Source organism: Asterias amurensis, chromosome 7 (genome assembly GCF_032118995.1).
Source record: "Asterias amurensis chromosome 7, ASM3211899v1".
Classification (NCBI taxonomy): Eukaryota; Metazoa; Echinodermata; class Asteroidea; order Forcipulatida; family Asteriidae; genus Asterias; species Asterias amurensis.
Window position 1 is genome coordinate 5,638,111 of NC_092654.1, and position 25,351 is coordinate 5,663,461.

At 41.2% G+C, this 25,351-nt stretch overlaps 1 protein-coding gene across 1 annotated transcript in view; it reads right to left on the reverse strand.

Moving 5' to 3' along the window:
* Nucleotides 1–25,351, reverse strand: part of LOC139939500 (sialidase-3-like) — a 78,720-nt gene that overhangs the window by 24,068 nt on the left and 29,301 nt on the right. The window contains exons 4-6 of the mRNA XM_071935465.1: nt 23,426–23,480; nt 14,151–14,321; nt 2,572–2,710 (exon numbers count right to left, since the gene is read on the reverse strand). Of these exons, the coding sequence (XP_071791566.1) occupies nt 2,572–2,710; nt 14,151–14,321; nt 23,426–23,480 (365 nt within the window). The remainder of the gene's footprint in view (nt 1–2,571; nt 2,711–14,150; nt 14,322–23,425; nt 23,481–25,351) is intronic.

The window sequence follows — 25,351 nt, forward strand, 5'->3', positions numbered from 1 at the left end:
AAGCTCAAACCTTGAAGCAAAAACATCGTTCAATCACAAGCAGAATACGTCATTTGGCTAAGCTTTTCGATGTTTTAATTCATTATTTGGTATGTCTCATCAATAACTTCATATCTAAAAAGCATTTCCATTCAACAATGTAGCATTTTTAACTTCCAAAAAGCTATTTGAATCGTGGAATTTTGTGTTTTTCTTTTTTTAGCTTCGAAAACATAACCCCCTTCCCGCCGGCCGCTGGGATGAGAGTTACGTTATCGCAAATGTTTTTAATATTCTACATTTTATGTGACTTAATTGATTTCAATGAAGTTGATTTATTTTATTCCTTTTAACTGTAAGGTTTTTGTTTTAACTCAAACCTCTTGCTTGTAGACTTTTGTCCATGCAGTAGGCCTACCCAAACGACGGATGTATGTTTACATGTGTGTGTGCGTGTTGTGTGAATGCTCGCTAAAAAATCGCACGCGGTAAAGGTGACAGACGGCTGGCGCCCTTAACCAGGGACCCGTGTTTGCAGCGCTCGTGTGAAAGCCTTGCAAAAGTCAACAAATGTTACCATGAAGGGAAGATTATGAATAACTGCTTCTGGCCATTAATTATGCGCCTCAGAGCTAGGATGTGTCCAACAGTGCTCCAGCCTTTCCTTTCCATTTTGATTCCATCTGAGCTTCCCTTCACGAGGGCTTCTGCATCTGTTTTATCCCCAGTCGTGACACCTGTGTCCTTAAAGGGGCACACCGGCTCACTGTTTACGCATTTTAGGGGTGAAGAATCATAAATAATGTTTTTTTGAGATGGTTGCTGTAAAAAAAAATCATCAAAATGTCATGTAATTAGCGAAAAAAAAAAATTAAAAACCAAAGAGCGGTAAAAGGCCAGCGTATACATGCAATTTGGAATGCGATCGTGGCGTTTCATGCTCCCGACGTGCCAGGACCCAATTTCATAATGCCTGTATATGGTATAGTGGCACAACAATTTGCTCAGCACAAAATAGTATTGCATATCAGAAACTGATTACCAGCAATTTTTGTATTAAATTTGAAATGTTGTGAACTTGTGGCTGGTGCCCGATTAAATTCTAAAATAGTAAATAATATTTGTAAGCAGTATTTTCTGCTAAACAGTGAGATGAAACTGATCAATTAAAAGATTTGTTAATCTCGGGGGAAGGGAATCTTGAGGGAGTCTAAAGCGTCCTTGTGAGAATGTATTTTGAAACGTAAGCGTAACTGCAAATGTTGAAATGTAAGCCTAGGTTGACTCGGGATTGAAAGTGACCTTTTAATTATAGCGAAACTGGAACCTAAACGTATCTTGGATTGTTTAAGCATAGCTGAGTAGCTGCGTAGCTAGGAACGTAACCATATCTTTTGGAACGTAAGAATATCTTGGAACGTAATGATTTCTTGGAATGTAAGCATAGCTGGGTATCTTGGAAAGTAAATGTAGTGCTGCGTATGGAACGTAAGCGTAACTTGACTCAGGATTGAAAGCGTACCTTTTGTAATTATAGCGTAACTTGAAGGAACGTAAGCAAAACTTTGGGTTGTAAGCGTAGCTTGGAACATAAGCATATCTTGGAAGGTAAGCGTAGCTGGGTATCTTGGAACGTAAACGTAGCTGCGTATGGAACGTAAGCGAAGCTTGACTCGGGCTTGAAAACGTACCTTTTGTTATTATAGCTTAACTGAAGGAACGTAAGAGTATCTTGTAATGTAAGCGTAGCTGAGTAGCTGTGTAGCTTAGAACGTAACCTTTTCCTTTGGAATGTAAGCATATCTTGGAACGTAAGCATAGCTGGGTATCTTGGAATGTAAACGTAGCTGTGTATGGAACGTAAGCGTAACTTGACTCAGGATTGAAAGCGTACCTTTTGTAATTATAGCGTAACTTGAAGGAACGTAAGCAAAACTTTGGGTTGTAAGCGTAGATTGGAACATAAGCATATCTTGGAAGGTAAGCGTAGCTGGGTATCTTGGAACATAAACGTAGCTGCGTATGGAACGTAAGCGTAGCTTGACTCGGGCTTGAAAACGTACCTTTTGATATTATAGCGTATCTTGAAGGAACGTAAGGGTAGCTGAGTAGCTGCGTAGATTGGACGTAACCAAGTAATACCACGCCTTGGGGCCATAATATATTTTTCACCATTAATTACATTTGGTAGCGATAATTTGAATACATGATCTTTTTCGTCAATTACTCGTTAATAATTTTGTAAAAAAAAGATTTAAATTTGGTTTGGTAAGTTACATTTAGACGGCTGGAAGTAAAACTAGCCCGGAAGGTCATGTGATTGTTTGTTATGGCATTTTAATGGCTAGTTGTAAATGGAAATTGCTTTACATTTCCATGAACACATCGCTAATTTGTTAAGACTTACTGGGCAAAGTAGTGCCTAAGCCACCTAAAGGTAAAAGATAAATGCTAAAACTTACCTAAAAAGCAATACTGAATGTGGATGGCTGGCCATCTGTTTACAAACTGCTTCGACAGCTAGCCAAAATCTCATCAAAAAACAAAATTACTTGTGGCAACCAGGTCGAAACACCCTCCTGTAATTCTTACCTTCATAACATAAACTCGAGACAATGGATGACCAGCGTACATCAGCATGTCTTGAAAGTTCATGTGTGTTGGAAAAGCTGAAAATACCAACACAATAGCACCACTTTGTCTATCAACAACGGGACTCGGATTCATGGTCCTAAAAATACCAAAAAGCGTCATTATTAGCAACTAGGAATAAACAAAAGTCAACTAAAACAATTCTGAAAATGGAACCGAAAGATTTTAGCCTTCGAGAAAGACTCTGCTAAGGTCGAAACGTCAGGCCATTAACTATTTTTTTCTAAAAGATTATCGTGACAAAAATGTGGCTTTTTCATCCTTAAAATGGAAAAAGTACAACTTGTAAGGGACATTCATAAATGCCTCAGACAGTTCCGCTATTCCTATTGGTGAAGAGCACTAGAAGGGGGGGGGTGTGTAAACCTTTGATAATGACCAGTAAAAAGTGTTGAAACATGGGCGTGACACGCGAGCTGGCACCTGTGCTTATAAGACAGTTTCTTCGTTCCTATTGGTCGAGAGCAACGGCCAGGACAGTTGTGCCACATCACACGATACACGCGACGCGCACAGTAATCTCCTTTGTAGAGTTGTTTACCCGAACGACCTTACCATTTCATAGATGAAGGGGTGTTGTGTTGAAAGAAATCATTGAACAATTATAATTTTTGCATTTATTTTATTTTTTGACAAAAAGTGTTGATGTTTTTTGGCCGAAAGAGGTATTTATGAATGGGAATCAAAGTGTTTTGAATCGATTTTCAACTAGAGGTTTAAACCCGTCGAGGCCTGGTTCTTAATATATTTACATCGACTTTGTCGTACCTCGACTTCGTCTCGGTAAAATTATCAAGAACCAGGTCTCGGTGAGTTTAAACCACTAGTTAAAAACCTCTTCACCACACATTGATTCCCTTATTATAAAGTAGACATGATACCAATATAAAAGTAAATTTAAGAGACACACATTGTAGTTTAAAGATTGAATTTATTCTTGTGCTCTAAGGTCCAACATGCTTCATACAAGAGGGTACATTAAGCAACCAATCCAAACATTTGGTTGGATCAACTACCATGTCTTAGAGGTTAGTTCACTTTGTGTGCCTGTCCAAGGATATTTGTTCATAAGATTCAAATTGTTTTATATAAACCACCAGGTCTCATAGGTTGGTACATTTAATGTACCAACCTCCCAGACCTGTCCTCGTCATGGGGATAGGGATTTGAAAACAGCACTTGTACAGTATATATCATGGGACCTCTTCCTTGACATTGGAATGGATTGGGGATTTTACCAGGTCTCAAGAGGTTAGTATACATTATTTATGAAATTAACTATATGAGAACTGTTCCTTGACATTGGAATGGATTGGGGATTTTACCAGGTCTCAGAGGTTTTTGTGCATGCTGGGGTCTGGACGTGTCATGCTTGTGCTCGTGAAAAGTGCTCCTTTTTTTACCTTTCTTAACTTCAGCCAACAATTACACGTGGTTCATTAGTGACATTTAATAATAATAACTAGCGGGGTGCCGCGCGCTAGATGAGGAGGATTCTAGTATACAAATGTTGTAAAAGGTAATGTGGGGGCAAGGAGGTATTCTTACAGGTAATAATCATTTCGTAGGGTTGGATTAGAAATTGTATTTATGATCGGTATGGAAATTTGTCATTAATGTTGTATTTTGATAAAAATTAATCGTTGAGCGTGCACAACTTAGTTGTGAAACGTCGCGACGCGTCGCCTCCCCTCCTCACCTTCTCTCTTGCGTTCTCCAACTAAAGGAATTGGTGTTTGTTTCTGAAATTGAGCTTTAATATTGGGGATGGGTATACTTGGCAATGATGGTACTTGGCATGATATGTAGGGTATTTCGTAATATTTTAGTGTTGATCGAGCGAGCCAACGCATTATCCGTAATGTGGATTATGTTTCGCCTCTTTTACGCATAGTTTTAATTCAATCGGCTTTTGTCATTGTGTCAATTTTATCCACTGCACTGAGTATTTCCCAGTTAAGATGACTGTAAGGGTAATAATGCTTAGTCGACTAAAACTATAGCACGTACACTGCTCAAATGACACACTTATTTTATTGTGTTGAGCACATTTGGTATAATTCAGTTACACTTGGCAAAATGTACATCCTGAGTCCCGCCCAAACTGCTTTCATTATAGTTACGAACTTTGTGAAACATTTGCCTTGTTATTTTGAGGGTCTGTACGTCCAGTTTGGTTAATTTATATGGAGATGAGCCAATCGGACAATGTATAACACGTTGAATTTGGAATCAGCAGTGGTATTTGGTTCCCTTAGCAACAAATCCATAGTCACCGATAAGTCTAAGTCTGATGGTCTCCCCCCTCAACAATAATCACCGCTGCTAATAGCAGAGGAGATATCCGACTAAAAAGGCTTGTATGAAAGTGGTACCCTCTTTTAAAACAAACTCATAATCACAACCACTAATAGCCGCGGAGTTTATCTGACTGAAAAGGAAGCTTCGAAGAAGTTCTGGTATACAGCAGATTTAAAAAAACGCGTCAGTTGGTATGGACTTTAATGACAAAGTCAATTTCTGCAAAATTGTATTGAAAATAAATATATTTAATGATTGGTTATAACTGTTGAATGATTTTTGCTTTGTTTCCAATGACGTGTACGATTTTAGAATCTAAGGCCCCATTCATCGTGACTTATTGAGCGTACGTCAAACGACGAATACAAAGTTGTCTGAGCACCAAATAAAGCGAGTTTTCGGAACATGCTGTGCAACATCTAATCTACTGTTTTTACCACCGCTTTTGGGGAGTAACAGAGCGTATGCTGTGCAACATCTAATCTACTGTTTTTACCACCGCTTTTGGGGAGTAACAGAGCGTCGACCTCTCTCATATCAATTAATTCTCATGTAAACTTTCTGGTCAACATCCGCCGGGGCGCGCGCCCCGCGTGACGAAGTCCCCTGATAAAACATCCAATTTTATATGTTATCATAAATATCTGTGGAACCCTATACAAACTAAAATAATAGAAATGGTAATTTTATTGGTCTTTAATAACTACTCCTACATTCTCTCACTTAATTCACTTTCAAAAAACATTTGCCTAGTTATTTTGAGGGTTTGTATGCCAGCTACCTCTACATCCTCTCACTTAATTCACTTTCATTTGCCTTGTTGTTTTAAGGGTTTGTAGGCCAGTTTGGTTAATTTTGTATGAAGAAGTTCGTAAAAAGTACCCTATTCAACTGCACATGAGGGCTCTTTCGATAACAAAACCCGACGGCCGATTGCTTAATACAAAACGGATTTGGCAAAATCTACATCCTGAGTCCTGACCAAACTGCGTTCTAACAATTTTGTTGCTTCAGAACTTTGAATGGAATGTTCGTTTACAGCTTCAAAACAGCCCTTGATGTTTCACAAAGTTCGTAACTATGAAAGCATACTATTCTTAAACGGTGATTTCATGTACTCTTTTGTAGGTTTAACTGGCAAAACCTATACAATGTATATGAAAAGAATCAGTAATGTATTTACTTTCTTTTTGAAAATGTTTCGCGTGTATACGTTCTGTGTGTGGGGGATGACATATGGACTGTACCACTAATGGTGCAGAGTTAAATGGAACAAATCAAGTTTCACAACAATGGGTTGCTGTTTGATGCATTTAAAAAATGCTGGAAAGTTGGGTAGGCCTACATGAGTGACTTAATTGTAATACACACATATGTAACAGATGCATGTATTAAAGCCTTTTTTATTTTATTTAACACGCGAAATTAAACCCCCCTGTACAAAATGGTATATACACAATGCCATTTACCCCTCTGCGAAACATCAATGAGTCACTCTGGAGTGTTAATGGGAGTCCGAGGTTGCCACCCACTTCGAACCTAAAGAGGTGGCTCTGTGTGCAGCCTACAGCTCCCCCCCCCCTTAGACCAACAGGTGGCCCATATCAAAACCAGACAACCACAGAGGTGACTCTGTGTGCAGCCTATGTACGGCTTCCCCCTTCGACAAACAGGTGGCCCATATCAAATCTAGACAACCACACATGTAAGGAGATATCGGTCGTGACTCCAGCCAATCAGACAACTCGTAAGAGGGAGTTCGTTTCAGGGTTTTGTAGACTTGCAACCCGACGTCTGTAACGACACAACCGTGTTGGATTCTACAAGGATGCCATGCCACTAGACCTTCTAATTTTCAATCCAAGATGGCGCGGGTTACGCTTTTAATAGTATAGATAATAATAATAATAATAATAATAAAAAGACAATTGTAATGCGCATGTATCCACCCTGCTGGGTGTTCAAGGCGCAGTAAAAACCAAAAACAAACAAAACAAAGAAAAATAGCCATTGACAGTTTGTGAACAAACTCTAGGTGTTCGGTTTCCGGAAGTAAAAGCCTGGTGTGAAAAACAAATATTGCATCTTGCTTTGTTCTCAAAACTTGTAACGAATGATCAATATTGCATTTTTTTTCTTTTCAAAACAACATGATGGCGTCATTATAACGTCATTTCGAGTTCAAGAAGTTAGTGTCCTCGACTAACAATACACCAAGTTTCACCTCAGTCAAACTTATGGTTTGGCAGAAATACAACTTTGAAAAGTGCACCTTCAAAGCAATACCACATGACACATGATGACGTCATCAAGCTAAGACGCCACAGATACATGTAAATTACTATTATGAAGGAGATTATATACCAATTTTGAAACAATTATCATAAACTCTGCCACAGACATATACCGTATTTTCCTGCGGATAAGACGCTTGGCGGACAAAGCGCAGGACCCTAAAATGACCCCCAAAAAATTCAAACGTCAGCAGACAAGGCGCTCCGCCGCACAAGGCGCATGTTTAACAGCACACAAAAGAACACCGGGCGCCACCCGGTGTCGGTACATTGACACAAAGACGTAATTTTGTTGCCTTTTAGAACCTAAGTATACCGACCTTCATCTAATCAGCCAACGCTGTCTAGTTAATAACATAAAGTCTGGCCCAATCAGCGGGCAGAAACCATGGTCCACGCACTGTCTGAAGTAAATTTTATTTGCAACATGAACCCAGGCCCTACCTGTACGTCCCACAACGAGGATCCTTGCTGATACAGATAACATTGCAACGACAGACGGACGTAGCTTGTGTGTAGTAATGTATCATGCACATTATGCACATGTACACGTGTGAGTTCGTAAAGCTAGCAATCTGTTGATTGCACTGCTCAATCTCGAGATTGCACAACAGATGCTGGGGGCCAGGCATGTTGGCACCGTATTGAGCGATGTTCGCCGACGGGTTGCGCTACGCCCTCGCATTTGTGCCGCCTGGAAATGTGCTAAAATTCCCACATGACCGTGCGGATCCCAAGCATGCCCAAACACGTCGAGTCTTGTCTCAATGCGTTTATTGGTGGTTTTACCATTAGAGGGCGTTTAATCTCACGCTATAGACCTTATCACAAATACCAATGCGCAAGCGCAGACTGTTGAATGAGCTGCATTGTGGGATAGATATGGATCAAATTTGGATACCAGCAAGACCACAATGCACCTAATTCCAAGCTTTACGCGCGCGCCCCGGTATTTGCGAAAAGGTCTATTACATTGTTCCAAAACGCCCTCTAGCGTTCAATGTTTCTTGTATTTATTGTCACACGCAAAGTAACGACTACAGGCGTGATCTGCTTTTGTGTTGCGTAATGAAATTTACAGACCTCGGAACGGTTGCGTTTTGGGGCTTATTTTCTGTGTCATTTTAAGAGATTTTCGAGTCAAACTTGGACATCGTTGATTTTACAGGCAATTTACATGCAAGGGCAAACATGATTTTAACAATTGTTCCTACCCGAAGTTTTGAAGCAATAAAATAATTCAATAAAATAAAATGTGTTGCGTCCCTACTGACCGACCCTCTAATTTTGTTGGCCAGTGTAAGCACACATATTATTTTACTTTGGCCTTACAAACAAATACAAGTCATATCCTTCTGTTATAGTAGGATAATGCTACGTTCCCATAATACTTTTTAAAGCAAGCGTCTAAAAAGAGGCAACAAATAAATATACGATTTGAACGTTTATAGTAACAATAATATAAAAACTCTTGTCCTACCAAAGATGACATTTAAGTTCTTAAAGCACTTATCAATCACAAAGGTCTAAAAAGAGGCAACAACAAAATAAATTATTACCCCGTACTTTTAATACGTTAAGCCTGAAGCACACTTCAGAGATCATTAAAATTCTCTACAATAAAAACCCTAAAAGTTTACCACACAATAGCGGTTTGGTGAATGACGTTTGTATGAAGTTATTGACTGCCTATCGTTTTCGGAACGAATACCCGCTCACACAGAAAAACGTTTGTTCAACGCCGACGTGTGTTGGACTGAAAGCTATACGCATTGATGAAAGCACGGTCATGGGGAATAAACACGTTGCGGCATTGTTGGAATAAAACAACCGTCTGGGGGATTGCGGCATTGTTCGACCAAAAATACGGTCTCAGTGTCTAAGAAGCCTTGTTTGACCGCATTATTGAGTAAGGATTCTTCACACAAAGACCGTTGATTTGAACTGGACAAGAAGGTATTTTTTATTTCACGCAGTGATCATCAAAAAACAAAATCAATCGTCAGCAGACAAGGCGCACCGAAAGATAAGACGCACCAATGTTTTTGGGGTATAAAAAGTCAGATAAGACGCGTCTTATCCGCAGGAAAATACGGTAGTAGAAGTGTATTTTAAGATGAGTTCAATCTGCCGCTAGAGGGCGCTCTTACATTTGGTGACGTAATTGGTATTATTTTTTTAAACTAGACCTTTGCCAGAGTTGTATTATGTAATGGTAAAGCATCAAAAGGTTAAGACGACCCTTATATCAACCTAAAAGCCATTAAATAACGCCTTGTCAAAGTATGTTACAGGTACTTCCAGTTTAGACAGGTCAAAAGGTCACGAGAAGGTCACCAATGTATCCATTTTTGTATACAGCTTGTGTGGTTTAAAAAATAGATAAAGTTATTTGGGGGGTGACTCCGCCTACCCCTTTTGTGGCGTCAATTGAGGCAGACTTTGCCTCGAATGAACATCGAACACATGTACGTGCAAGTACATGAAAGTCCTAGTCTTGAGTTTGTACGTTTCGAAAAAAACGTTTACTTCTTGCATTTTTCTGGCAATGTCGACCAGGTGTATTGCTGCTGGATGCAGCAAAACAACTAAAGATGGGGTCATTTTGCAAAGTGGTCGGGTCTAGTATTTTCCAGCGCTAAGTGTAACAAACACTACGAGCCATCGTGCTTCGAGAATCTGGAATACACCACACATTTTGACATGAAGAGAAAAGTTCTTTTCTAAAACATGGCGCCATCCCAACAATTTTTCCAGCTAGTGGGAAGTCGAAGAAGGTACCTGAAACCTGACGTGACGAGCATTTGCCTAACGTGAAAACAATCAGGTATTGTTTCAACTTTAAGAGCATGTTTTAGCTTGCGCTAAGCGTCACTGCATGCGATTAACCGTGCTGAGTAATCCGGGTGGACCGTCCGCACAGCAGCCATACAGTGCGTGCAGTCTGAACTGTGACCGTAGTTCTGTACGTAGGCATCATACCGATCAGGTATCCAGACATAGTGTACGGGGCCAGACTACTCATTTTCTCTTCAAATATCGCACCTCGATTGACGTCACGAACATCATGATATCAATTGGGAGAGCTCGACAATTGCTGGCAGACAATATCCTAAACAGTTGAATGAGCGCTTCCTTGAATTTCTTCAAAACTGTGGCTTACAACAGATGGTCACTTTTCCAACAAGAGGTGAAAACACATTGGACTTGTTTCTTACTAACCGTCCTTCCTTGGTGAATAAGTGTACTCCCCTACCAGCAATTGGAGATCATGAAATTGTTTTCACTGACTCGGGTATCACACCCCAACGGTGCAAGCCAGTGAAGCGTAAAATCCATCTGTGGAAAAGAGCCAGTACAGAGAGAATGAAGGAGGAATGCTGCAAGTTCCAGAAAGAGTTTGTTGATAAGCACAATGTTACCAGTCCAATTTCCCAGATGTGGTTTGACATCAAGTCAGCATTGCTTACCATCCTGGATAACGTTCCTTCTAAAATGTCATCATAAAGGTTCAATCAACCCTGGATCACAACCTCACTGCAACGATTAACCCGACGTAAAAAGCGGAGTTTTACCAAAGCCAGGAAGACCAAAAAGCCAAAGGATTTCCAGTGCTACCAACACTTAAAGAAGGCTACAAGGTCTGCCTGTAGACATGCGTACAGTGAGTACCTCAACAACACTATCAGCCCTGAGTCGACAACTAACCCCAAATGATTCTGGGGTTTCATCAAAAGCAAAAAATGTGACAATTCTGGTGTCTCTCCGCTTAAAGCAAGAAACAGCGTGAGGTACTCGGACAATTTGACAAAAGCAAATATATTGAATGAACAGTTCTCCTCAGTTTTCGACCACGACGAGGACAAGGAAACCATCAAAAACAAAGGCCCAAGTCCATTTCCCTCCATGGGTTCTTTTACTGCGTCATCCAAAGGAGTTAAAAAGTTACCTGATGGTCTTAACATCCTTAGAGCGGCTTGTCCGGACGGTATACCATCCAGGGTATTGAAGGAGTTGTCAAATGAACTTGCTCCAGTTCTTGCTTTATTCTTCCAAGCTTCTATCAATCAAGGTGTCTTACTGGAGGAATGGAAGGAAGCCAACGTCACCCCCATCTTCAAAAAGGGAGAAGGAATAAGCCAGAGAGCTACAGACCTGTGTCACTGACTTAGATAACCTGTATTATGCTGGAGCATGTGTTATGTAGCCAGATCCTGAGCCACTGCGACAGAAACCACATTCCCACCAATGCTCAGTTTGGATTCAGGAAACAGCGCTCATGTGATACACAACTACTGTTGACTATCCAAGATCTTGCTAGCTCTATTGATGCCAAAGGCCAAATAGATGTCATCCTGTAAGATTTTTCAAAAGCCTTTGACAAGGTGCCGCATCAAAGGTTGCTACACAAGCTCAACTACTATGGAAATTATGGCAACATAAGCCAGTGGGTCAGCAATTTCCTAGAAAACTGCACTCAACAAGTCACCTTAGATGGAGCTACTTCAATCCCTGCACCAGTACTATCTGGAATGCCACAAGGAAGTGTTCTTGGACTATTACTGTTCTTTGACCTTCCTGACTGTGTTTCACAGGGCACAACAGCCAGATTATTTGCAGATGACTGTATCCTGTATTGTAACATCAAGACAGAGGTAGATGCATCTATACTGCAACAGGACCCAGACCAACTACATGTACAGCAATGGGAGAGTGATTGGAAAATGGAGTTCCACCCCAAGAAGTGCCAGGTTATCCATGTCACCAACAAAAGGAAGTTCATCAAGCAAACATACACAATTCACAACCACACTCTGGAAGAAGTCGACTCTGCAAAAAATCTTGGGGGTTAACATTCACAAAACCCTAAGCTGGAATCATCACATCAACAGTATCACCAACAAAGCAAACTCCATAAGGGCTTTTTTGCAGCGCAACATACATTACTGTCCCGGGAAAACAAAGGAGCTGTGCTACAAGACCCTAGTGCGCCCCATTGTAGAGTACTCCAGCATGATATGGGACCCCAGACAACTAGCTACACTCAAAAATTAGAAATGGTGCAGCGACGCTATGCACGCTTTGTGCTTGGAGACTACAGAACAAGTAGTGTAACTGCCATGATCAGCCAACTTCAGTGGACCACACATCAAGAACGGCATGCACAGGCCACGGGGCAGTTATGATGTACAGGATCGTGAACAACCTGGTTGACGTCCCACACACAGTTCTGGCACCATGCACTGTTTCCTTGAGGGGTCATTCTTACAAATGCATGATACCATTCACCAGGACAGGGGTCTACACACAGTCATTTTTTCCCAATAGCATTAGGATATGGAACAATCTCCCGGTAGACCTGATCAACTGTACAACTCTTGCTAGTTTTAAGCAGGGTCTACAGTCAGTCCAGCTCCACTAGGTCAGCCTGAGCTGTTTTTAGCCGCACGTTCACTGTTCACCCACCTGCACTGTATATATCCACACCCTCGCATGCACACAACAACCACAGTACGTAATACACCAGATGGTGGACTAAGGGAATCAATGTGTGGTGAAGAGGTTTCAATTAGTGGTTTAAACCCAACGAGGCCTGGTTCTTGATAATTTTACCGAGACTAAGTCCATGTAAATTATCAAGAACCAGGCCTCGGCGGGTTTAAACCACTAGTTGAAAACCGATTCAACACACTTTGGTTCCCATTCATAAATACCTTTTTTGGTCAAAAACATCACACTTTTTGGTCAAAAAGTAAAATAAATGCAAAAATATAATTGTTCAATGATTTCTTTTAACACAACACCCCTCCAGCTATGAAATGGTAAGGCCTTTGGGTAAACAACTCCTTATAAGGGAATGCTGTGCGCGTCGCCCATATCGCGTGATGTGGCACAACTGTCCCGGCCGTTGCTCTCGACCAATAGGAATGAAGAAACTGTCTTATAAGCACAGGTGCAAGCTCGCGGGTCACGCCCATGTTTCAACACTTTTTACTGGTCATAAACAAAGGTTTATACACACCCACGTGACGCGCTCTCCACCAATAGGAAAAGCGAAACTGTCTGAACACCTAATAAAAATAAAAATAAAAAAACACACAAAAATAACAGGTCTTCCGGGCTGTTGGCCCGAACACCTAAAAATAACTGTTTGTAATAACATGGAAATTACAATATGTACCATCCCCCCATCCTGACTCCCATAAACACACCACTGAGTCTACTTGGGAAATATACAATGCTACAATAAAAAAAAGGAATTCCAATTCACTCAGGCATAAAAGTTTGGTTTAAAAAACCATAAAACTCATTCAGCCTCAATTTTGTAAGCTCTAAAGGACTTACATGTATGTAAGCTACCTCTCACAAATAGGAAGGCTAATGTAATTCCTGCGAAACCTAATTTTCACACCCTTTATAAAAATGAGCAGTGCTCACCCTGAGCAGTGCTCACCCAAGCATGAAATATTTTCAGGCCCTTTGGTCTCCTATGAAAGTTGAGCTCACAAGCTATCCATACATATATTACCCCTTTCATATATTTTGTACTCGGTAGCCATTTCAAAAGTGTATACATGCAGTTCTTTTTGAGACACCTGTTTTAGACACCTTAGGGATCAAACATTAAATATTAATCTTGAAATACCATGACCCCCTGTTGATCTCTTCTTCAGGGTCAACTGGAAGTGGGAAATCTCAAGAACTACACTACCAATTCACAAACTTTTTTTCAGATATAGATTCCTTAAGCAAAGACCAAAACTCTTCCATCTTGAAATCATACTCTTCGGTAGGACCTAGAAAGGACCAATAACAGCACCCATCCAGTATGGTGAAACTCAAAACAATATTGTTAGAAGATAAAACACAAATCTGCCCACTCTGTTTCTATCATTGAATTTGAGCTGTCTGGAGCTTTCTTACCTGAAACCACTTATACTAGCAAGAAGTCGTATTCTTTCCCATGTGACCTCCCTTCCTTTTTGCAGTCCACGTCGCATGCTCAGCATCATGTTACCCCAGTCTTCCACGCCATCAAATCTTGCCTCACAGAATACCAGAAATGTGTTCTTGTAATGTATCAATGCCGGAATCCTATGGTCAATCAAAATTAACAAGATCCACAAATGACTTTTTTTTTAATTAATAGGAACACATCATCAATGTGGGGTAAAAATAATAATAGCAGCAGCAGCAGGCGGCGGCGGCAGCGGCAGCGGCAGCAGCAGCAGCAGCAGTAGTAGTAATTAACAGCAGCAGCAGCAGCAGCAGCAGCAGCAGCAGCAGCAACAACAACAACAACAACAACAATAATAATAATAATAATAATAATAATAATAATAATAATAATAATAATAATAATAATAATATTATAATATTATAATATTATTATTTTCCCAAGGAAAAGGCTGACAGAAATGTCAGCCGTGGTAAGTAAAGTCCTTGGGTCGGTAAGTACGGATAATTTATCGGAAACTAACCATCTTATTTTTGCAGGGGCAGTTGTAGTAGGGGAAAAGTTAGGGGTAAAGGTGTCTCAACAAGGGAACAGTACACCATGGTGGAAACGTCGGCTGGAGGGTCAAATTAAAGATTTGCGAAGAGATCTCAGTAGAATAGAACAAATGAATAAGGGTTTATTGAATAGTTCAGACTTAAAGAATACAATTATGACAAAGTACAACGTCAAACGTAAGAGTGTGAGTGTTGTAATAGAGGAGATTAAGCAAAGGGTTAAGGCTAAGGCTGCAAAAGTGAAGAGGTATGACGACAGGGTTAGGCAATTTCACCAGAATAGATTATTTAACACCAATCAGCGTCAGTTGTTTAAGGAATTGGATGGGAAGGCTGACAGCACGCAAGCGGGCCCGAGACCAACAGAGGCAAAAACTTTCTGGGGTGGTATTTGGGACAAACCAGTAAAACACAACTGACAAGCGGAATGGCTAACAGATGTGAAAGATGAATTGAGAGGGGTACAACAGCAAGAAGGGTGCCAAATTGGAAAGCCCTGGGTCTGGACCATGTGCATGGGTACTGGGTGAAGAACTTCCGTAGTTTGCATGAGCGAATGGCCCTACAATTGCAAGACTGTCTAGTACAGGGTAAGGTCCCATCTTGGATGACTGAGGCAAAAACAGTGCTGATCATGAAGGATGTCAAGAAAGGTAACATTGCCAGTAATTATAGACCAATCACGTGCTTACCTGTGATGTATAAACTCTTGACCAGTATGATTGCAGAAGACCTATATCGCCATATGGATGACCAGCAGTTGTTTCCGGAGGAGCAGAAAGGCTGTAAGAAGCGGTCCAGAGGTACGAAGTATCAACTTATCATCGATAAGGCTGTACTGAAGGACTGCAGGAGCAGAAAGACTAATTTGGCAATGGCGTGGATTGACTACAAGAAGGCGTATGACATGGTATCGCACACATGGATAATGGAATGTCTGGATATGGTTGGAGTGGCTGATGCAGTAAAACGTCTTTTAGGTGAGAGCATGAAGACGTGGCGAACAAATCTGACAGCCAACAATGATAATCTGGGCAAGGTATGCATAAGAAGAGGTATTTTCCAAGGTGACTCTCTGTCTCCGCTGCTGTTTGTTCTTGCACTGATGCCCCTGTCGATGATTCTAAGGAAGGTGAGTGCAGGTTATGTAATGAAGAAGGACGGATGTAAGATCAATCATCTGCTTTTTATGGACGATTTGAAGTTGTTTGCGAAGAATGAGGCCGAGATCGACTCTTTGGTGCAGACCGTCAGGATTTTCAGTGATGACATTGGGATGCAGTTCGGTCTGGAGAAATGTGCTTCAATGACCATGAAGAGGGGGAAGAGGGTACATTCCGATGGCATTGCTCTGCCAGATGGTGCACAGTTGAGGGCTTTGGGTGAGGAGGAGAGTTATCGGTATCTTGGTGTACTTGAATCGGACCATGTCCTTCACAAGGAATCAAAGGTAAGGCTGAAGGCAGAATACATCAGGCGTGTAAAGAAATGTTTGAAGTCTAAACTAAACAGGGGGAACATGATTAAGGCGATTAACACATGGGCCGTGTCTTTGATGAGGTACAGTGCGGGTATTGTCGAGTGGACTAAGGAAGATCTAGATGTCACTGACAGGAGGACAAGAAAACTAATGACCATGCATGGCATGCTACATCCGCGGTCAAATGTTAGTAGACTCTATCTTCCGAAAGGAAGAGGGTTTGCTTAGCGTGGCGGACAGTGTTAACATCGAGCGCAGAAGCTTGCATTGTCATGTCAGGAGGACCGAGGAGAGCTTGTTGAAAGTTGCACAAAGGTACACGAGGGCAGACGAAGTTGGGCCGAAGGAGTACAAGAGGGAAAGGAAGGAGGAAAGACATCAAGATTGGAGGAACAAACCACTTCATGGCCTGTTCTTGAGGTGTACTGAGGAAGTGGCCAGCAGCAAGTCATGGAATTGGTTAAAGAGTGGAGAACTAAAGAAGGAAACAGAGGGCTTGATTACTGCGGCGCAAGACCAGTCTCTAAGGACAAATGTAATGAAGGCAAGGATAGAGAAAGCAAACGTCTCTCCTATGTGTAGAATGTGCAATAAAGCAGAGGAGACTGTATTTCATATTGTTAGCAGATGCAGTAAGATGGCCCAGACGGAGTACAAAGGAAGACATGACAAGCTGGCCAAGGTGATTCACTGGGATCTGTGTAACAAGTATGGTGTCAAAGTGCTTGCGAAATGGTACGACCATGTTCCGGAGAAAGTTGTAGAGACCGACCAGGTCAAGATCCTATGGGACTTTAACATTCAGACCGATCATGTTATACAACATAGGCGTCCGGATGTTGTGCTATTAGATAAGACGAAGAAGATGTGTCATCTCATTGACATAGCTGTGCCAGGTGACATAAGGGTAGCTTCGAAGGAGATGGAAAAGATCGAGAAGTACCAGGACCTGGCCAGGGAACTTCGTAAGATTTGGCAGGTAAAGGTAAAAGTAGTCCCCGTGGTGGTTGGAGCACTTGGCACCATTCCCAAAGCACTGGGGAAACATCTAGATGAAATAGGGACAAAAGTGAGGGTAGATCTGTTACAGAAGGCAGCGCTTTTGGGAACAGCGAGGATCCTGAGAAAGACCCTTGAGATCTAAGGCTACGGGACGTAGCCCAACTCGAGGAGTTACCGGCACAAAGGAAAATGAGATCTTTCTTTTGCATGCTGTGATAAAATGAAATAATAATAATAAACAGGGCGAACATCGTGCTCCGAAATTTTGCCATAAAATTTGGAGATCCCCTAATCAGAAAATCGCCAAGTTTGGAGTAAGTAAAATTCATGTGACATAGTTAGGAACTACTACGACATCAAATTTCTGCAAAATGGAGGTGAGAAAAGTAGTTTTTCATCGATAAAATACACTTCAAATTTGAATTCAGTGGTGCAACTTTGTTCGTTGCGGGAAAACACAACGCCCACGCCTTTAACGCATCGCCTTAGAACTCTCATAACGACGCAGTAGCAAAGAACTACGCGCAATGATTTGTAGTCTCGCCTTTGTTGACGTAACTTTCAAAGTAATGATGAGCGTAGAAGTTCAACCCCCTTCGCCCATGTCACAGACCAGGCAATGCATGTTTGGCAACCGAGCTCTACCACCATCTACCGAAAGACCATGCCGACAGCTAGTAACACTACGCCACTCCAACTTACCAGATCATCAAATCGCATCGGTCGTCACGTGGGTCAACATGGACCGCGATCTCCAGTGAGGAACCAGATTGGGATCGAAAAGTATGCTGCCCAGTACTAGAGGAACCCCATGCAGAGGACGCACCTCAAAGTGGCCCTCTATGTGCAACAACTGAAAACCCGAAAAATGGAACAAGACACAAATGGTCCCAGGAAGAGTATAAAGATGCTATGGAAGCATTCTACACCGCTTCTCTAAACCCGACTCAGACATCAACAACCAAAGCCGCCTATAATATCTGGCAAAAACAACACGCAGCAGACAGACTGAATCTGGATGCCAACAAACTCTCCAACGTTAGACGTGACATTGTATGCAAACAACGTCCAACAGCAATGGAACTTGAAAACATCAGAGGAAAGATAAGGGTGAGCATCATCAACCACATCGATATAGTTAGTGACAATCCAGATGAGATAGCTACCGCTGCTGAGGAAGAAGAACCAACAAGAAATGCCACTGCTGACCCCCCAATGACACAGCACCAAACAGAGACTACCCAAGAAGGAGATAATGTAAAGTTAAACGAAATGATAAACAGCATCAAGCAGAAATTTGAAACACTGATGGAAATGTCTTTCGAAAAACGACCACGAATCCCCAAAATAAAGAAAAACCTGTCCATAGAAGTCCTTAGACTTGCCAATGAAGCCATCCAAAATATCACAGCTGAGATGATGAGACCTTTGAACCTAACAGAGATAAACCAACTCATTACGCAACCGCTTCAACCATTGCACACACAGTGGGAGAGAAACCTAGGCAAGAAATGAAGCGGAAGAGAAGGAGAAAATAGAGAAGGAGATTAGGAAACTACGTGGCAGCTACATGTATATCACTCCTGAGCGAAGTTGAAAAGCATTCCAACATCAAAGACAGGAAAAGAAAACATCTGGAACGAAAATTTAAAATCAAATGTCAGGAAGACATACGTATCAACTGCCAAAGAAATACTGAAACAACAGATCTAAGCAAAGGCACAGAGACTCAAAAGATTCAACAAAAGGAGCAAGTTCTTTTGGCAAAACAAGATCTTTAAAGAAGATGCAAAGAAATTATACCGTGAGCTAAGCAATAAGAAGATAAATGTCACCGAGCCACCAACTATAGAAGAAGTTGAGGGGTTTTGGAGTAAGATCCTTGAAAACAACAAAATGCATATTGTGCGAGCTACCTGGATCCAACAGCAACAGGACCAATACACAGATATAACGAGCCAAGAATGGTCAGATATAAACACCATTGAGACCACTGCAGCTATCAATAAAACCAGTAACTGGAAGGCACCGGGATTAGACGGAATTGCGAATTTCTGGATCAAGAACTTGCCTAGCATCCACGAAGATCTTGCATTGGCCTACAACGACATAGTCAAACACCAAGAGAAATGCCCCGAATGGCTGACAAGAGGAACTACATACCTGCTCCCTAAGTCGGAAGAGACTCGTAACCCTAAGAACTATAGACCAATCACCTGCCTGCCCACAATGTACAAAATCCTCACCTCCATCATAACAGAGAGGACCTACACATGTATAGCTTTCTTGATAAAAACAATTTGCTACCAGTAGAACAGAAAGGATGTAGAAAAGGAAGCTATGGCTGCAAAGACCAGCTACTGATCAACACAACCATATTGGAAGAAGCCAAATCTAAGAAGAAAAACTTATCAACAGCGTGGATTGACTACAAGAAGGCATTTGATAGTGTACCTCATTCCTGGATAAGAAAATGCCTTGAAATCTACAAAATATGTCCAACTACTGTCAACTTCATCACAGCAAGCATGGTGAACTGGAAAACCACCTTGAATCTCCACCATGCAGAAGGGTCATTAACATCTAGACCGATTAACATCAGATGCGGGATTTTTCAAGGGGATTCTCTACCACCACTACTTTTCTGTTTAGCGCTAGCACCACTTAGCAACCTGCTGAACAACAGTAGTTACGGATACACATCAGAAAATGGCAAACTTAACCACCTTGTCTACATGGATGACCTTAAGACATTTTCAAAGAATGACAACCAGCAAAAGGGTCTGCTCACCATTGTGAAGACCTTCAGTGACGACATCAGGATGGAGTTCGGACTCGATAAGCGTGCCAAAGCCACCTTCAAGAGGGGAAAACTCACCAAAACAACAGACCTTGACATTGACACTGTCACTAAAATCAAGGAGATGGGCCAAGAGGGAATATACAAGTACCTTGGAATAAATGAAGGTGACGGCATACAACACTCAGCCATGAAGGAGAAGGTCCGAAAAGAGTATTATACATGTAGAAGAGTGCGGATGATACTGAAGAGTGAACTTAATGCAGCCAATCGATTTGAAGCTATCAACACCATTGCAATACCTGTAGTATCGTACAGTTTCAATATCATCAACTGGAAACTGTCGGAGATTAAGAGAATGGATGCAAAGACACGGAAAAAGACGTTGCCTGATCCACCTTGAACTGACCTTCAAAACCTCCACAATCGGTCTAGATGCTTATCTGACGAACACAAAGACCCACTCCTCCAAATAGTGAAACAACATGATAACAAGAAAAAAGCTCTACTCCATCGAAAAAGAAGCAGTAAAACTCAAAAGAGAACTTGACTACTCAGAAATCACACCATCAGATAATGAAGCAACAACTATCTATGCAAAAGGAGTTAAGAAGACAGCAAAAACCAAGGGTCATAAACAACTACAGAAAACCTGGGAGACAAGGTAATGCACGAGAAATATCCAAAAAGGACGAAAGAAGCAGATGTTGACCAACAGAAGACACACCAATGGCTCAAAAACACTGGGCTGAAAGCAGAGACGGAGGGCCTTATCATTGCCGCCCAAGACCAGAGTCTCGCCACCAGATCATTTCACCATCGCATCATCAAGGATGGAATGAACCCACAATGTAGGATCTGCGGAAAATATGAAGAAACCGTAGACCACATTGTCTCCAGATGCCCAGAGCTGGCGAAGACGGAATATATTCATCGACACAATAAGGCAGCGGCATACCTTCACTGGAAGATATGCAGGCATTACAACATAGACACGACAGGGGAGTGATACAAACACCAGCCGACAACGGTCACAGAGAATGATGTAGTCACCATCCTCTGGGACATGCCAATCCACACTCACAGAGAGATTAAAGCCAATAGACCCGACATCATCATCAAGGACAAGAAGGACCAGAGGTGTATACTAATTGATGTGTCCATACCTTCCAAACGTAACACCTCAATTAAAGTTACAGAGAAGCTGTCGAAGTACAAAGACCTTGAGATTGAGATTAGCAGAATGTAGAGTATGAAGACCGAGTGGTCATCAGAGCTCATCGAGCGGCACAGCCAACATCCTACGTAGAATACTGTCCATTAAATAATATCACCCCTTTAGCGCCTCAGATCCATAGTCGGATCTCAATCCACCTTTCCTGATCTAGCGTAAACGCTGTGATGGGGGGGGGGGATTGGAGGGAAGGGGCTAGTTTATTTGACCACAAGCAAATGGTGTATAAGTGTTCAGTATGCCAGTTAAAAAGTATCAATCGTAATTTTTGTGTTCACTTTAAAGCCGTTGGACACTTTCGGTACAGTGTTGTCCAAAGGCCCACACTTCGTGTATCACAACTTATATATAAAATAACAAACCTGTGACAATTTAGGCTCAATCAGTCATTGGAGCTGGGAGAAAATAACGGGAAACCCACCCTTGTTTCCGCAAGTTTCGCCATGTCATGACATGTGTTTAAAATAAATCCGTAATTCTCGATATTGAGAATTGATAATTGTTTTAATTATGTTGTTTCAAAAAGTAAAGCATTTCATGGTATAATATTTCAAGAGAAGTCTTTCACCATTACCTTCTGCAGACCCTGTAAGTTATTTGTAAATCTATAAACTTTTTTTTGTTTCTGTTCCAAAAGTGTCCAACGGCTTTAAATCACTATTTGCCACCTACAGTGCAAGCGCTGAATGTCTGCGCTGGCTGTATAAGCAAAGAATGCTCGTAACATGGAGTACGCACACGCACAATCAGAAATTAGGCCCAAACATAAAGCTGTTAAGCAGAAAATACTGCTCGATAAATTTTCTCGGCAAAAATTGAGTGAGGCTCAGTCAAAACAGTGTAAACTTATTGTTATTTTGGCTGGTAACGTGTTTCTAGTGAGCAATATTTTTCTTTGCTTAGCAAAGAGTGTGTTTAAACCTTTGATAATGACCAGTGTTTATAACCAGTTGTGAGCGGATACTCTGCGCTAATCTTGGTGCAAGACGTTTCTTGTTACGGGCGATGCGGGCGCTGTCGGTGAGCTGGCAGCGCTGTGTTTTACAGGAAAAAGAGAGTGTGTTGTACCAAGACTATACGCGCACGAACGGAACCAGAAACTGTCAGAAACAGGCATCTCAGTCATAACAATGCAACACATGGACGTCGTACATGTACATACAGAGCTCAAGCAAGTCGGAAACGGATAAGTTTTACAGAGTTTCTTACTTTATTACGCCTTTTAACCAAAAAGGCATTTATGAATGGGAATAAAAGAGTAGTGACCCAACGACCCTGCCTGTTTTAACCCAGCCTGTTTTAAACGACCGTGAAAGAACTCGTCGCTACACTTTTATTCCCATAATTAAAACTATATTTCTGAACTGCTTCAAGTTAACACTCCATCAAGGAATCTTCAATCAAGTTCCATGCTTCTCCTCAATTAACCCAAGTCTCGACACTCATAGGGTGGTAGGTCTTTTTTTTCAGCTGCGCCACGCATCTGGAACTCTCTACCACTTAATCTTAGATCATGTCTTTGTACCACAAAATTCAAATCACTTCCCTTCTTCTTATGTCACAGGTTCTCAAGGACTAATTTTGTTCCGTCTGTTTTTCTTTGTTTTGTTTTTGGTTTTACTGCGCTTTGAACACCCAGCAGGATGGATATGTGTGCATTACAAGTCTTATTATTATTGTTATTAATGTACAGCCTTGAAGCATAATGTTTAAACATGTATAACTTTCATCGATTGAGGGCGTGCGCGATGCAGCCCAAAGTGCATTGATAAATAATGTTCAAAGTTCCTAAATTCTGTGCGTTTATCGATCGTTGCATCTCGATGATTTTATTGCAAATGAAGTTCTTGAGGACAGAACCCCTAATCACTAATTCATCAAGGAATACGAAGCATGGCATTGAAACGGTGGACAAGGTTGGTGGAGTCGTCAAAGTAGCAATAATTTCTTGCAGGACTTCAAAAAAGGAACAAAATCATCGTATAAAGCACGGTTTATAAGCCGAAAAATACGGGTTCATAAGCCAAAAATTACGGTAAGCAGTTTGCATCAGGGAAATTCTATTTTCTAAGTGTTATTTTGTGAAAAAGGGTTTAAAAAAAACTTTAAAACTAAAGAACCACAACAAACTGAAACACCCCCCCCCCAAAAAAAAAAAAAAAACTTACCTGGCTTTGAACTGTGGAAACTCAGTATTCTCAAAAGCTTCCTTCGAAAACAATGCTAAGATAAAAAGAAAAAATACAATGTTTCAAAGAATACCATTTTCTGTGAAGACATACATGTACACTGTTAGTGTTAACAAAATAATAAGTGACAGCTTCTAACCAAAAATTGAAATATATTTATCCAGAGATGTTCAGAGACCAGCTAGGCCTGAGATTTAATGTTACCAACCGCAGGAGTTCAAAAAAAGGGCCAACTTGTGGGTACAACCATAAAATCTCTTTTGAGTGACGAACTGTTGGCTTTGGTTTTGAAGTGGAACCGAAGACCTAGAAATACAAATAATAATTCATTGTTGCTTTTTGTTCTGGAAGTGGTTAGGTTTTTTCAACGATTACTGAATCACTATTCCTGCATACGTAGAAGGAGATCTCAGTTTTTTTGACCAGGTGAAAGTAGTACTTTGAATTGCAATTATAAGTACTGGTCATACTGACCCCGAGCTTGAGACCTAATTTATATGGGGAGTTTTTGTGTGTAACTAGAGGATTGTTTTATTTAATAAACAAATAGGATTGTTCTGACATTTATGGGGGCCTGTCTGGGAGTCAACAAAAGGACCAAAGAGAACAATTCCATGTACCAAGTGTTCCATCATTCAGTGAATACTGTTTATAGTGTTGTTCATATTGAATTAGAGATTTATGTAATTCCGTGTTTTAGAAACATTTGTATTTTGCAGATCGATGTCTCCAACCTGTCTCGACTTACACCCTAAGCTGGTACAAAGTAGCGTGCTGCTTTTTCTACTTGCGTTTGTGCGCATAGGCGAGCCCCGTGTGTCCACACAGGTATTCAAGATGGATAAGTGGCTTGATTTGTGTAAAGAGATTGGGTTGAGTGGTCAAGATTTGCATGATTTTGTGAGAGAGAGAGAGAGAACGCAGCAAGAGAAGATAGAGTACAAGCATTATAACTTAGGAAACAAGAGAGAGAAATGCAGGTGAAAAAGTGAGGTAAGTGAGGTAAGTGGCGGAAAGAAACATAAAAAAACCTTGTAGAACTCCTAAATTACCTATGTTTAATGATGATAAAGACGATCTTGATGCCTACATTCAGAGATTTGAACGGTATGCTATATCTGTAGGATGGGACAAAGAGACTTGGCAGTGAACTTGAGTGCCCTTTTGACTGGTCAGGCCTTGTTTAGCTATTCTAGCTTTGTTCAAGCAATACAATCTTACTGAAGATGGGTTTCGTGCTAAATTCAGGACAGCAAGACCAGATCAGGTAGAATCAGTCATTCAGTATTCTGCACGACTTGAAAATTATTTTGACCGATGGATACATTTAGCCGGAATAAAAAGGAACTACTGTATAACTGTTTGAGACATCTTATATTGAAAGAACAACTCATTAATGGTTGTGGACCAGACCTTGCTATTTTTTTAAAGGAAAGGAAACCAGAGACCATCGAGAGTATGTCGGCGCTTGCAGAGAAGTTCGTCGAAGCAAGAGGCTCAACATTTGGTAGAGTCAACAACCGGACGCAGTTTAGTGACAAGAGGCATGCATCCCAGCCAACGCAGGACAAACCTCAAGCAACGAACACATACATGTATCAACCGTTCAACCAAAAGCCAACCAGTAACTGTCAGCGGGATCAGCGACCAGCATTTCAACCTATCTCAGAGCGGACATGCTATATCTGTCACAAGAAAGGACACATCGCCAGAGATTGCAAGCAGCGATCCTACCCACCCAATGAGGGTGACTTCTCTTTTTGGGATTTTACCACTGTACCCCTCATTTATCATGACAAGTTGTACCTTGTCTGTTTACCTTTGGAAGCCTTTGGAAACGATCATTTTTCCAACTATTCTGACAATGTTACTTGTACATGTACGAAGTAGGGTAGAAGACAAAAC